Genomic DNA, 13,559 nt, shown 5'->3' with positions numbered 1-13,559 from the left:
ACTGATATTATTGAAGTCCCCATAAATTAAGTACATGCTACAATTTTTTAAATACTTCATGGTGACAGTAACAGTCTTAAGAGCAGGTGCATTCTGGGAGTTTTCTATAAATCTGGTCTGTAAGTTTGCAGTGCTGAAAGTCTAGAATTAAATGCAAGTAACTGACAGCATCCTACTCTATCTCTGAAGGCATTGTTTACAGAGACAGTAGCAATTAGTGCATGCTCTGGTACAAATATGAACCTCATTTATCATTATTACCAACAGAATACAATCTAAATAAAAGGTTCAAAGGTACAAACCACCATGTGCAAGGCCCCACATAAGGACACAAATTCTTTTACTAGGCTGTAAAAAAAATGCGGATTAAAAACACAGTAGCTCATTAAAAATGAAATTTGATAATTACTTATTTTATTGTCATTTTTGACAGTAAAACAGCTGTAAGCAAGTTGATTATGTACAGTATATGTTTTCAGTCTTAACCTTTTATTTAGATTGTATTCTGTTGATGGGATTTATGAAATCAATGTAAAAAACAATCTTGAGCTTTTCTTATTCATATAGAATTTTTTAATATCCTGGCCATTGTTCATCCGGATATTCAAAAACAAAAATAGTCTATACTTGCAGCTCTAGTATCATACTATAATGTCTTCTCATACTTGATTAATGGTATAGAAAGTAATTCGGCACTGGTATGTCCAAATACACTGATGTACAGTATTTATAAGCCCAGTGTCAGCCAACCTTCAAAGTATATAATCTTGTGCTGTTAGGTAATTTATTTTATTGCTACCACAATTATTGATTGCCTCACAAATTAGTGGATCATGCATGTTATTGATTTGGAAAATGTATGCTTGCAGATTGGATCATGGCAGAGGTCTGTTTACACTTATAACATATATGGATAATCTGAACTGTTATTGGATCTGAGCAAAATAATGTGAATCACTGCTAGGTGCTTTTAGTTTAATAGTGGTTTGAAATTAAGGGAGCACAACCCTGTACAGATGGATGTAATTCATAAACTCACAATGATCCATGAAAATCCACATTTATTTGTTAGTTTAATATCACAATTTCAAATGTTACCTAGTTAAACAATATGGAAATGTAATTTGTTTTGATATGATTTTTGTATTTATGGAAACTGAAACACAATAAAAACTCTACATACACTTGCCTAATAGTTAGAATTTTTGTTTTTAATTTTGTTGCAGTAGCTCAGTGACTGACCCACAGTGGGAGGAGCAATATTTGATTGTTGATCTCTTTTGCTAAGTACTGAAATGTAAATTTTGTACCATCTCAAAGTTCAGTGTGAGCTTTTATGTTGTTTTCTGGTATAAAACATGTAAGATTAGAACTAACTGCAAAGTGTTGCAGCAGAGTGAAATCAGCTTATTGTAACAAATCCTTAAGTCCTCACTAATATGCTTGAACTCATTTACACAATTACATTTCTGTTCTTCATGCTCATTTTCTGCATTTGTTTTTAAACAATCTTGCCTGGTTAGTGTACTGTATGTGATCTTAGGCTCTTTTGCACAATGTTGGAGGTGATTAAGGAGTGAAAGAAACCTTTGTTCAGTATGCATTGTGTGTGCACTACATGGAATAATGGTCAAAGGGTAGAAAATAGAGAATGAGGGAGGGAGAACATGAGAGAGACAGCAGTTATACTTGAATGATGGCATTAAATAATGAGATTGAATTTGTGTAGATTCAACCGTCTTCTTAATTGAAAAGTATTATTTGGATATCTGTATTTGGAATTATATGAATCCAAATGTCACAAGACTGGTTCATTGTATTGAGCTGAAACTGCTGTCTTAGTGTTTCTATTTATGTGTGTGTGTTGTATAGTACCAGGTAGGTCAGCTGTACTCAGTAGCCGAGGCAAGTAAGAATGAGACGGGGGGAGGAGAGGGCGTGGAGGTCCTGAAGAATGAACCATACGAGAAAGATGGAGAAAAAGGCCAATACACACACAAAATCTACCACCTGCAGAGGTGAGTTATCACATGCACACACACATACCTATAATAATACGCATACATCATAAATACATGTGAGAAACATGCTGTGTCACACAAGCTTTTCTTCAATCCATTTTTCTGTCTTGCTGTTTTTGTCTTTTAGTAAAGTACCATCATTTGTGAGAATGCTAGCACCAGCTTCAGCTCTTAACATTCATGAGAAAGCCTGGAATGCATACCCATACTGTCGCACAGGTAATACACACACACACAATCACTAAGTTCTATCTTTCTGTTAAATAATTAACTGATTGAGCAGAGTGGGAGTGGAGTTACAGCACAGGGAACGGAGGTTACCATGATGGCACACACACGCATGCACATGCACGCACACACACACACACACACATTTAATTGACATAATTAAATTAATGCAGCTAAGTAATGCTAGCCCTTACCTTAACCTCAATAACCTTTTGAATCTTTCAATTTATAAATAAAATAATAGTTGTGTTATTGTCAAAAAAACAACAACAACAGCAAAGGTTTTCCTCATGGGCAGCTAAACCTCCCCACAAGTTCAAAACTGTTAGATATTGTTATCCTCGTGGGAACATGTGGTCTCCACTAAGATATATAAACATGCCCACACACACAAACTGTTTTGTATATTTTTGTAGAGTATATACTGTGCATGTGAACATATACTTTATAGAGAAATGTACTATAGATACTATAAAATATATTATATCTGATGTGTCCTTTCTCCTTCCTTGTCATTTCTCTCCCTTTCTACAGTAATCACGGTGAGTAGATAACCACTTATACTTCACCTCACACATACACAGGCCACTGCACATGTACACACACACACACACACACACACCAATAAATGTCAAATATCACTTCACTATGATTAATTTAATATATTGTATACTAATAATAACAATGCTCTTATCCTGCAGAACGAGTACATGAAAGAGAATTTCCTCATCAAGATAGAAACATGGCATAAACCTGACATGGGTCATCAGGAGAATGTGAGTACTCTTTATTTGGCTGAAAGGTCACTGCTGGGGTCACGCTTTCTCAGAGTAACTGAATGTGACTTTGAGTGTGTGTTTCGCTTGGCCTGTGCAGGTGCACGGTCTGGACCCTGACACCTGGAAGAAGGTGGATGTGGTGTATATTGACATCGCTGACAGAAGTCAGGTGGAGCCAAAGGTAAGAACAGGCTTCTTGTCTGGCTGAATAAAAAAGGAAGAAAGAAAATGTTATTATTTCTCATTTTAAACTCCTTGAATATGCAGAGCACAACTGGAATGAAATTTATTTTGGCTTGTCTAAAAATACATATGTCAAAAAATGCAAATCATCATGGTTCAAGGGACTTCAATTCAATTTCACTATAGATAGGAAAGTTACCAGAAAGCACAGAGGTAATTTTACTTTGTGCAACATTGTAAAACTCATTGAAGGTGCTTTTTTCTTACTCTTATATACGCATTTCATGTATTATAGAAATTTTTCTTGATCAATACAGACTAGATTGTATGTCAGTATGTCACAGATCAATGATAGTGCAAGAAAATAGTCAATTTCTACTTCTGACTATTTTTGCCTGCATTGAAAGATGACAGTTCCCCGACTACTATTATGTGGTATTTTATAATAAATTCTGCATCACTTAATAGCTTGTAAACAAGCAGACATATCAGACTTTTCTCATGTTTACTATTGTCAAAACAGAATAAGCTGCACTGCTATCTCTTTTAAACACTACATATAGTCCAAACATTTCAAAACATTTAGTTGTTCCCTAGCCTTTCTGAGTTAAATTGATTGTGGAGAAAAAATTAAAATACTTTAAATCCATTAGCCTCATTTGTCTTTACCAAAACAGGAACTTCAAAGGACATTCTGGCATTTAGTATGAGCCAGATCATCTCATCATCTCATCATGAGAACGTACTGCAATTTTATCAGATTAAGTTCTGTCTAAATTATCTTTAGTTTAATGTGTTTTTTGCTTCTCAGAAAACCTTATTAATCTATTTTTTGCAACCACTATTTTGGTTTCGAGAAAATCCTTATAAAACACTATAATATACCAACTACATACAGTATGTACTGTGCTTTTTGTGTACCTAAATAGCTGGTGAGTTTAACTGTTTGACTATGTTTTAAACAGTTTTGACTTAAATATGTAATGATTTCAATGGACAACATTGCTCTGATTAGGTCTTAATCCTAGTCCAGGTGATCCCACACACCTTTCCTTCGTAAGTCTTCAAAAGAAAATTGCTTCCGGAAATCAGAAACCTGTACATGACAGGATTCATGGCACAGAAATAAATCACCAGACAGATGAAGTACCTGGGTCAAGTGTTCAGTGCATTCAGATGTCCCCACTGAGTCATTTTGCAGCTGAATAAGTAAAATCTGAGAAGTGGAAATGTGTTTTTGAGGAGTAACATGTGTAATGCTGCCCTCTGCAGGACTACAAACCAGATGAAGATCCGGCCAAGTTTAAATCTGCCAAGACGGCCCGAGGACCCCTTGGGCCTGACTGGAAGGTGCACAGTATACTACTTTAATATCTGTTCTTTTATTCTGACATTTTCCTTTATGTAAATACATTGTGTGTCTATGTGTGGTTGCAGAAAGAACTGCCTAAAAAGACAGACTGTCCGCACATGTGTGCGTACAAACTGGTAACAGTGAAGTTCAAGTGGTGGGGACTGCAAAACAAAGTGGAGAACTTCATTCAGAAGGTGAGTTCTCGTGCATTTAACTCTGAGGCAATGTCTGTTTATGCCTCAGATGATCTTTCGCGAAGCCTGCATCCGTTCAAGCTCTACATCAACAATGGGGTCTTCAAAGAGCAGATGAATTAACACATGAAATTCTAAGTAATTTTTGAAGCAATTCCTCCAATATTTCAGAAAACATAATATCAACAGAATAAAAAATTATGTAAGTAGTCTGTAGGTAAAACCTACAGATCCCCTGTCAAAAAGTCAGGGATTTCCTCCCCAATTTGGTCACTTGACTATTCCCACCCACCAGGTGGCTCATCATACGGCAACTACCAACCAGGGAGGTTAACACATTGTTCCTTTGAGACATGTGAAGTCATCCAACTACATTTTTACAAACTGTTGCTCATGCTGTGTTTCAGGGCAGTATAAAATAAGAAAGCGCTATCCTTCTTATGCATACATGAGCTCACAGATGGCCAGGACTGGCTAGTGTCTTTGTGATTGACACGGGAAAGAGAGTAATGCCATCCCTCCCATGCAGAGAGCACAGCCAATATTGGTTCTTTAAATATCAAGCCATGAGGATTCAGACTTGTCATCTCCACTTTTCTGCTGTGGGTTTTGAGCAAACTTTTCCTTGTAGTACATGTGTGTTTATATATATAGCACTGTTATATAACACATTTACAATTACATTTATTTACATTTATTCATTTAGCAGACACTTTTATCCAAAGCGATATGCCAAGCAGAGAAGATTAAAAGCAGCAAGATTTTTAATTGAGTGCTAGAGGAGCAAAGTGCACAGAGTAAAGGTGTAAGTGCAGATTTTTTTATTATTATTATTTTGAGTGGGGACAAGTTAGTTAAGTGTAGTTGAAGATAGTAACAGATTGTGCTGTCCGGATTGAAGTTGGAAGTTCATTCCACCACTGAGGGACAGTCACTTTGTAGGTTCTGGAAAGGGACCTCACGTCCCACTGAGTGTCAGTGGCACACCAGGTGTCAGTTGTTAACTGATTGCAGGTTGTGGAAGGGAACATAAACCTCAAGGAGGGTGTTGAGGTATGGGGGTGCCGTTCCAGACAAGGTCTTGTACGTGAGTGTCAAGGCCTTGAATTTGATGCGAGTGGCTACAGGAAGCCAGTGGAGGGAGACAAAGAGGGGTGTGGTGTGGGTCCTTTTGGGCTGGTTGAAAACAAGGTTTGCTGCTGCATTCTAAATGATCTGAAGCGGTTTGATGGAGCTGGCTGGGAGGTATGGGAGTACTGCGTTTTAGTAATCCAGTTTTGAGATTATCAGAGACTGGACTAGAAGCTGTGTGGCCTGATCAGTGTCATAGGGTCTAATTTTCTTGCTGTTATACTGAACGAACCTACAAGACTGTGCAGTTGTTGAAATATGGTCTGTAAAGTTCAAATGGTCATTGAAAGTCACATGAAGGTTTCTGGTTGTCCTGGTTGCCTAGAGTGTTGTTGAGCCTAGCTGTATAGTGAGGTTGTGTTTGATTGAGGGTCAGGCAGGGATGATGAGAGTCCATTTTTGCCAAGGTGATCTTAAAGGTGCCGTTTCTTCATCCATTCTGAGATGTCATTTATCAGGATGTATGAATAATAATAATAATTCTACTTCTTTCCCTCTGCCAACAGCAAGAGAAACGCTTGTTCACTAATTTCCACCGGCAACTATTCTGCTGGATTGACAACTGGATTGAACTGAACATGGATGACATTCGCAGGATGGAGGAGGAGACTAGGAGGGAGCTGGATGAGGTGAGCGACAGAGATATATATAGAGAGAATGTGTGTGAGGGAGAGAAATACAGCACACACCAGACCATTGCTCTGCCATCTGTTTATATCTATTGCATTATGATACTGATATGTAATGAACATTTTATTTGTTTTGTTTTTTAACATGTTCATATATTTTTATAATATTTCTTATATTTCTTCATATCAATTATTGAGTGAAGCTGATAATGAGGCACAGAGTGTGAGGACAAAAGCAGCAGCCAAGCAGAGCAGGACACAGCTAAACTAGTCAGACGTTCTCCATACATTTTAGCAGCTGTCAATAAAATGTCTCTGTAGCACCACTGGCTCTGTAAATATAAATTTATTCGTTCATCTTCAGTAACTGCTTTATCCTGGTCACACCTAAGGGTAATTTATGCTAGCCCATTCACCTACAGACATGTTTTTTGAGAGGTGGGAGGAAAATGTAGAACCTGTAGGAAACCTACATGGACACAGGAACAACATGCAAGACTACACACTGACAGTAACCCTAGCTCAGAATTGAAACAGGGACCCTGGAACTACTTGTTACATCAGCATGCTGCCCCATCACTATATATAGTTACTTAAATGTAAAACTATTTTTCCACATAATTCTGCTGCATATTTTCAAATACACCCTGCTCATATAACTTCAGGGGACACCTGAATGTTGACAACAGAAAAGGCCAGGTTTGTCATTGTTGTTTATCGTTCTACTACTCAGAAGCCTTAAAGCCTTAGTTTACTTAATGCAAAGATGATGTTCTTGTGGTTTCAGCAAATAATATGACATAATTGCAGAGAAGACGAACAACAGATGTCATGTGGAGGCTTTGCTCAGTGTGTCGTGCACATGGCAGCTGTGTGAAATCTGCAAATGACCATGCGACATGACAAAGCATGTGATTGGATCATTCATATGTGACAGCCAAAATGAAACTGCAGAGATTATGTGAGCTTTTAAACTTGAGAAGTTGGTTTCAGCTTCTCACAACCTTCACAAAATTAATTTCTCTGAAAGTATACTGTTTGCTCACTGGTTTTATGAGTCACCTTTTATTTATTACATTTAAATGCAATCAAATGAATTGAATTTGATGGCTTTCCAACAAATAATTTTTTTTTAAATGTTTGCAAAAATGTATCGTGAGAATATTGTATACTTCACATAAAACATGACTAGTTTGCTTGGTCTACTTCTCTTCAAGTATACTTAAAACGGGTAGTATGGGGTAGGGGTTGCATGGCTGCTAATTTTTACTAGTCTGCCAGCAATTTAAAAAAGTAGTTAACTAATCTTTTCCTTAAAACAAAGCTTTAAAGCAAAATCTGTTTCATCTCTATTTTTAGGCTGTTTTATGTGTTCGACAAAAAATGTGTCAAACCACACTGTACAGATGTGGCTTTTGAAAATGCACCTCAAAGGAAAAAGGATCGTGCAATTTCATGCGGGATCATGTGTTATCACGCACATGCTGCAGGCGCAGGAAAGACAAGACTAGTAGGGGGCAGTCATGTTTCATTTGACCAAACTGGTCTTGCTAGTAGATACAGTAGTTCTGCCAGGACATATGCTGTATACAGCATATATTCTTTTACCAACCAAACGGTGCTGTTTCTTGTACTGAAGCCCATGATCTGCTTGTGCTTAGCCCGCAAATCTGTGAACCTCTCTCAGAACCATTTGCAACAAGCAGCAGAGCACATTAAACATTGTTGAGCCTGAAAAAAATGGAATGTGTGGTCGGTTAGATTTAAGAAAAAAATACATATGGTTTACATAAAAATATTAAGTTTCTCATCGAAACTTATGCTAAAAATAATTTAAACAAGCCTCTAATTACAAGATTGAATTATACATAGTAGTAAGTCAGCAACCAGGGTTTGAGCCTCAGCTCAGTTGAGAGTTCATTTAATGAGCACTTTTTTTCAGTGTAGAAAGTTGATTCGTGTGTGCATGTGTAAATATGAATGTACTTCCTCAAAGTATCCTTGCATGAATTCCATCTTCTCCTTTCTTGCCAATGGAAACCTTTCTTCTTTTCTTAGATTTAAAGTTTTATGTTAATTACATTAACATAATTTGTTTCTGTACATCAAACATGATTTGATCATATATTTTCAATGTCCTGAATAAAATTAAACTTCACATGAGCTGAGGATTGAACCTCGATTGCCCCATGTTAATTTAAATACTATAGTTATGGCACCTGTACTGTGTGAATCGATCAAAATGAAGCCAAATATTGAAACATTTTATGTATTAATTTAAACAAGTGGCAACATTGATCAAATGTGGTGTTACAGAAAGAGCATATTCACAACATGATTTACAGGTCCTGACTACCACGGATAGTAGTGTATTCGTGTCATTTTGTGCAGACTTTGTCATAGCCTCCCAAGGGTAGTTCCGTCTTGGACCAATACAGGGCACCCATGTTCCCTGTGTAGAACTTCTTCCTCTGTTGTCTCCCTCCATTTTCTGTGTAACCATACTCATGTATTTCTTATTTCCCTGATTGGTTAGTGCTCTATTGAAGTTCCCTGTGTTTCTTCTTTAGTTGTTGGAGCATTGTTTCATGTCAGGTTATGTTTGTTATGCTTGTGTTACTTGTTTTTGATTATTTAGCATTTTTCTTAGTGTTTATTTTCAAGTTTATTAAGTTCTGATAGTCCTGGTTCCTAGTGTGTCTACTCCTCATGTTTGTCCCTAAAGTTTGTATTCTTGAGCCTGTTCCCCATGTTAACCCGATAAAGTTCTGCACGTACATCTGTTTCCATGGACTCCCCCACGTGACAGATGCAGGTTGTAATAGTGCGTTTAGGTTGTGTATGAATCTGATTAATCTCTTATAGGAATAGTTAATTAACCTGCTAGTGAAGTGCCTTAGTTTACTGGTTTTCATTCAAACAGGCCACTCCTGCTGATATCTATATCACTACTTTCCACCCCCACGTCTTTATCTCCACCACTTTTCAATACAAAGTGATGCCTATGTGTTGCCTGAACAAATACATTTCTGATCATTTTTCAATAAAATTAAGTTTTTATTAAATATTATTAGCAAACAGTATACAGTAATTATTATCAGAATGATTTTAATCCAATGATTTTAGCAGTAGTTGTAGTATGTTTGTTCTGTGGATTTAAAATGCTGATTGAAGTCAGTTGTCTGTTTTGGGGAAGTTGGATCTGAGGTGGGGGAAAAAGTTCATCAAATGAACATTCTCAACTGAGCTGAGGCTTGAACTCTTCTGCACTGTTCTAGCACACACTGTTTTAGCCACATGAATTTAAATACTATAATTATTGTACCTGTACTACGTGATTCGATCATGCTTACTTTGTATTGTTGAATCTTTTAATTAGAAAATTGTTTAAATTAGGTTTAGTACAAATTTTGATGAGAAATGTATTGTTTTTATGTGAAACATACATAATTTTTTTCTTAAATCTAACCGACCACACATTCCATTTTTTTTTTTACCATATTATTTGTTCAGCTACAGTATGTTGTTCCATGAGCCACCTGGTGGTTATTGTGTGAAGCACAACAAATGAATTTAAATTCTGAGAACCATAGGGTGTGGCATGATCACACATGACTAATCTCGTGAAACCAGGTGAAAAAATGCATACTCTTAAAGGCCACATCTGTAAATGAGAGCCATACATAGGCTACAAATTACACATTTCTAGCTTCACTGCTTTTTTCAGGCTACACTGTGAATGACAAAATAATCTGCTGTAATACATGTGCAAACTTAAAATCTGTTTCATGTTACACAATTTAATTACACATTTTTAAAATTAACTCGTATGGATGAGAAGCAGAAATAGCTGATTCTAAAACTGAGAGTGCGCAATGCAGATGTTCCTTATAGCTTAGTGATGAGTTTAGGATACGGTGTCTGCAGGAGCATCTGGAAGGTTTTTCCACCACATTCAACTCTACATCTGATTTAACCTGAAATAAGATGCTGCTCTGACTGGGATTAGATAGTAATGTACAACCTGCGGCTCCAAAAGTGCTCTTTCACACAGCATTGGTCACAATGAAATTCTCACTGCAACAGTGCAACAATTTGATTTACATTTTATTTAGCTTTAAGGGAGACCAAAAAATAACTGTTGGAGGAATTCCTTCAGTAGTGGACAAGTGTTGGATTAAAAAAACAGCCTTGTGCACACCTCTACACTTCATGCAAAGTGATGTCAAATTGTTAACAGTCCATTAAAGCAAAAGGAAATTTAAAAAAATACTTTTTCCAGAGTGATTGTTAAATTGGTTTTATCTAGTCTGAAATCTTTTCAGACTAACAATTTAACATTTAACCTTTTTTCCACCACCCCCAACTAGTTACCATCTCCCCATAACTGTGATTAGTGAATGTTTTAGTTGACTAGTTTATGCAACCCCTAGTAAGTATGCTTTATACTAAGTGTACTTCTCTACAAGTAAACATTTTTTTTTTCAGTAAACTTGGGTAAACCTTAAGTGTATACTTGAATTTACTGTTTGACAATTTCTCTTGTTTTGGAAAGGGAAATTTTCTGTCTGCATGCTTGTCAATAACGTTCTAAGCATATTGGGAACACTATAAGAAGATTTTGAGTGAAAAAACCCCAGCTAGCTTTAACAAAGTTCAATTACTTATTGATGGAGTTACTAGTACTAAAAAGAGGAATAACCAACTTTGTCTTTCTTTCTGTCTCTCTGTTGTCCCCTTTCTCAGATGAGAGTGAAGGACCCCGTAAAAGGGATGGTGGCTCTTGAAGATTGAATCTTCTGTATATAGACGGAGTGTGCTACAATTTTTATTGGTGTGTAACAGAGGTGTCGGCTGCATTGCCGTATTGTGAAATTATAGGCTTCCCATGTCGTCACTTGTTAGGAAAATTTCCCTCGAAATATACATTATAAATGACTTAATTCTACTTAATGACTGGCCTCATGTTACACAGTTGTGAGTTTTAAAATTCCTCATCCTTCGTCTTTCTCCTCCTACTTCTTGATAAGTAATGTAATCTAAGTTACAATCTCTCTCACTCTCTCTCTAGCACTCATTTATATAAGTATTAGACATCAGCTTCATCAAATTGGAAGAATTCATAAATGAAAATAACCAGGCTGATAATAGAGTATAAGAAATAGACACACAAAAAAGATGAATAGCACTTATATATAACAAAACAATCATTTCCCATGCACCATCACAAAACCGACACACCACAGAGAGACACAATAAGCTAATTAATATGTCAATATCAGATGGTGGTTCTGTATATATTCCCTACATATTGGGAGGTGAGCTATTTTCAGAGCTGTATAAACAGTTTTTCCAGTAATTACTCTTAGTAATTAATCTTAGATGTGTTTTGCGGACCAAGCTGACTCTCCTCAGTGCTCTGTTTTGAACTTCTCGTGATGTCCTTATTGTTATTTTAAAATCTTATTATATTAATTACATCTTCCACTGAAGCGAGAGCTCATTTGAAAAGTGGGCCTCCAGAATGACAGGTGCTCATTTGTGTATTCAGAGGTCAAGGCAGGGTGCCAGCCTACTATATTAAATATATTATTATTCATCATAAGGCAAAGAAAGTCAATAAAATAAGAACACTGCAGTGATTGCTCTGTGCCTTCTTGAGCTTCATACAAGTTTACCAGCACATCCTTTGTCTCACAGAGCAAGTGTTGATCAGTATATTGTGCTTCTCTATGGATCATTTAGGATGTTTCACAACCTTTTTTCGTCCTCTGTATACAGAATTTGTGCTTAAACATTGTCCTTTTTCTCTATTTCTTTCATTAAGTGCTTAATTTCCTTGTTATTTCCTGTTTGCATGTGGGAAAGGACAGAAGAGAGTTACAGAAATAAGGAAAGTACATGTCTGTGTGTGCATGCAAATTTATGCTAGAGGGCTACATGGCTCAAGCATCCAGTCTCCAGCCATTTTTTGTTGAGATGACTTCACAGATCAACAAAGCATGCCAGATTTTAATAGTGCACAGGTAAAATATCTGTTTATGTGTATTTTTTTTTTCATTTATGCCTTTTCATTGATGTATACTAATTTCATCTGAGAAGTAGACTCTACTTGAAAGATAACAAAGGTTTGTTGTGCTTATTTGAAGTCTTTGGCCCATTCTCACACTTCTAACTGATAAAAGGAAACTTTTATCCAGATTTTAGCAATAATGTTCACATTTCCATCTCATCTCACAGCTTTTTTCAAAACTAAAACTTGACTCAGAGTCTTTTAGTGATTAATTCATACTGTTCCCAAAATGTTGCTAAGTGTCAGCACTCGACTGGATTCAGGAAACAAGGATTAATTTGAGTATGGTTGTCTGACTGTATTTTCTATGTATAACACAGTGTGTGTGTGTGTGTGTGTGTGTGTGTGTGTGTATCTGAAATTATGTTATTGAGGGATGTTTAAAATATGGCTGGACTGAGGGTTGCACTCTCATCCATGTAGCTGAGTTACACATTCAACACTGTACAATCCCATTAGCAATACTCCACAACTGCATCGGCCCTAAGAACCCTATCATGGAGCTGTTTGGATGTATGTTTTGAATTGTACATAGTGTGTGTGTGTGTGTGTATGTGTATATATATATATATATATATATATATATATATATATATATATATATATATAGTTCAGACTGTCCTGCCAACCCATCAGCACTCGTCTTACACTTACACTATACTGTGTTTGCAGGATCGTGTACTTTAAGGTAAAACCCTAATGCTGCTGTTACTCCATCAAGGCCAATCAGAATTGCAGTAACACACTGATTTGCTTTTTGCACTACTTAGTGCAGTTTGGTTCTGTTCTTTCAGGACGAACAGCTGGAATGAGAATCGATTCTGAACTATTCGGTTCTGCTCTTTAAATCATAAAATGAAATAAATTGTTAACATAATGGCTTTTCAATGTCCTCAGACACCACCTCTTTGGCAGGATAGTGTCGAAAAATGTATTTTTGTTCCCTATTGTCGTCGTACCTGCAGTA

At 36.5% G+C, this 13,559-nt stretch overlaps 1 protein-coding gene across 1 annotated transcript in view; it reads left to right on the top strand.

Moving 5' to 3' along the window:
• The window catches only part of pitpnab (phosphatidylinositol transfer protein, alpha b), a 30,283-nt gene extending 17,156 nt beyond the window's left edge, over positions 1–13,127 (top strand). The window contains exons 3-11 of the mRNA XM_053645906.1: positions 1,873–2,018; positions 2,149–2,240; positions 2,784–2,791; positions 2,951–3,025; positions 3,126–3,209; positions 4,484–4,561; positions 4,649–4,759; positions 6,397–6,519; positions 11,266–13,127. Of these exons, the coding sequence (XP_053501881.1) occupies positions 1,873–2,018; positions 2,149–2,240; positions 2,784–2,791; positions 2,951–3,025; positions 3,126–3,209; positions 4,484–4,561; positions 4,649–4,759; positions 6,397–6,519; positions 11,266–11,313 (765 nt within the window). The 3' untranslated portion in view covers positions 11,314–13,127. The remainder of the gene's footprint in view (positions 1–1,872; positions 2,019–2,148; positions 2,241–2,783; positions 2,792–2,950; positions 3,026–3,125; positions 3,210–4,483; positions 4,562–4,648; positions 4,760–6,396; positions 6,520–11,265) is intronic.
• Positions 13,128–13,559: the final 432 nt, after the last annotated feature.

The sequence above is a fragment of the Ictalurus furcatus genome, chromosome 16, assembly GCF_023375685.1.
Source record: "Ictalurus furcatus strain D&B chromosome 16, Billie_1.0, whole genome shotgun sequence".
NCBI classification, from domain to species: Eukaryota; Metazoa; Chordata; class Actinopteri; order Siluriformes; family Ictaluridae; genus Ictalurus; species Ictalurus furcatus.
The sequence above is the reverse complement of the archived record's forward strand: the minus strand, read 5'-3'. Positions and strand labels throughout refer to the sequence as shown.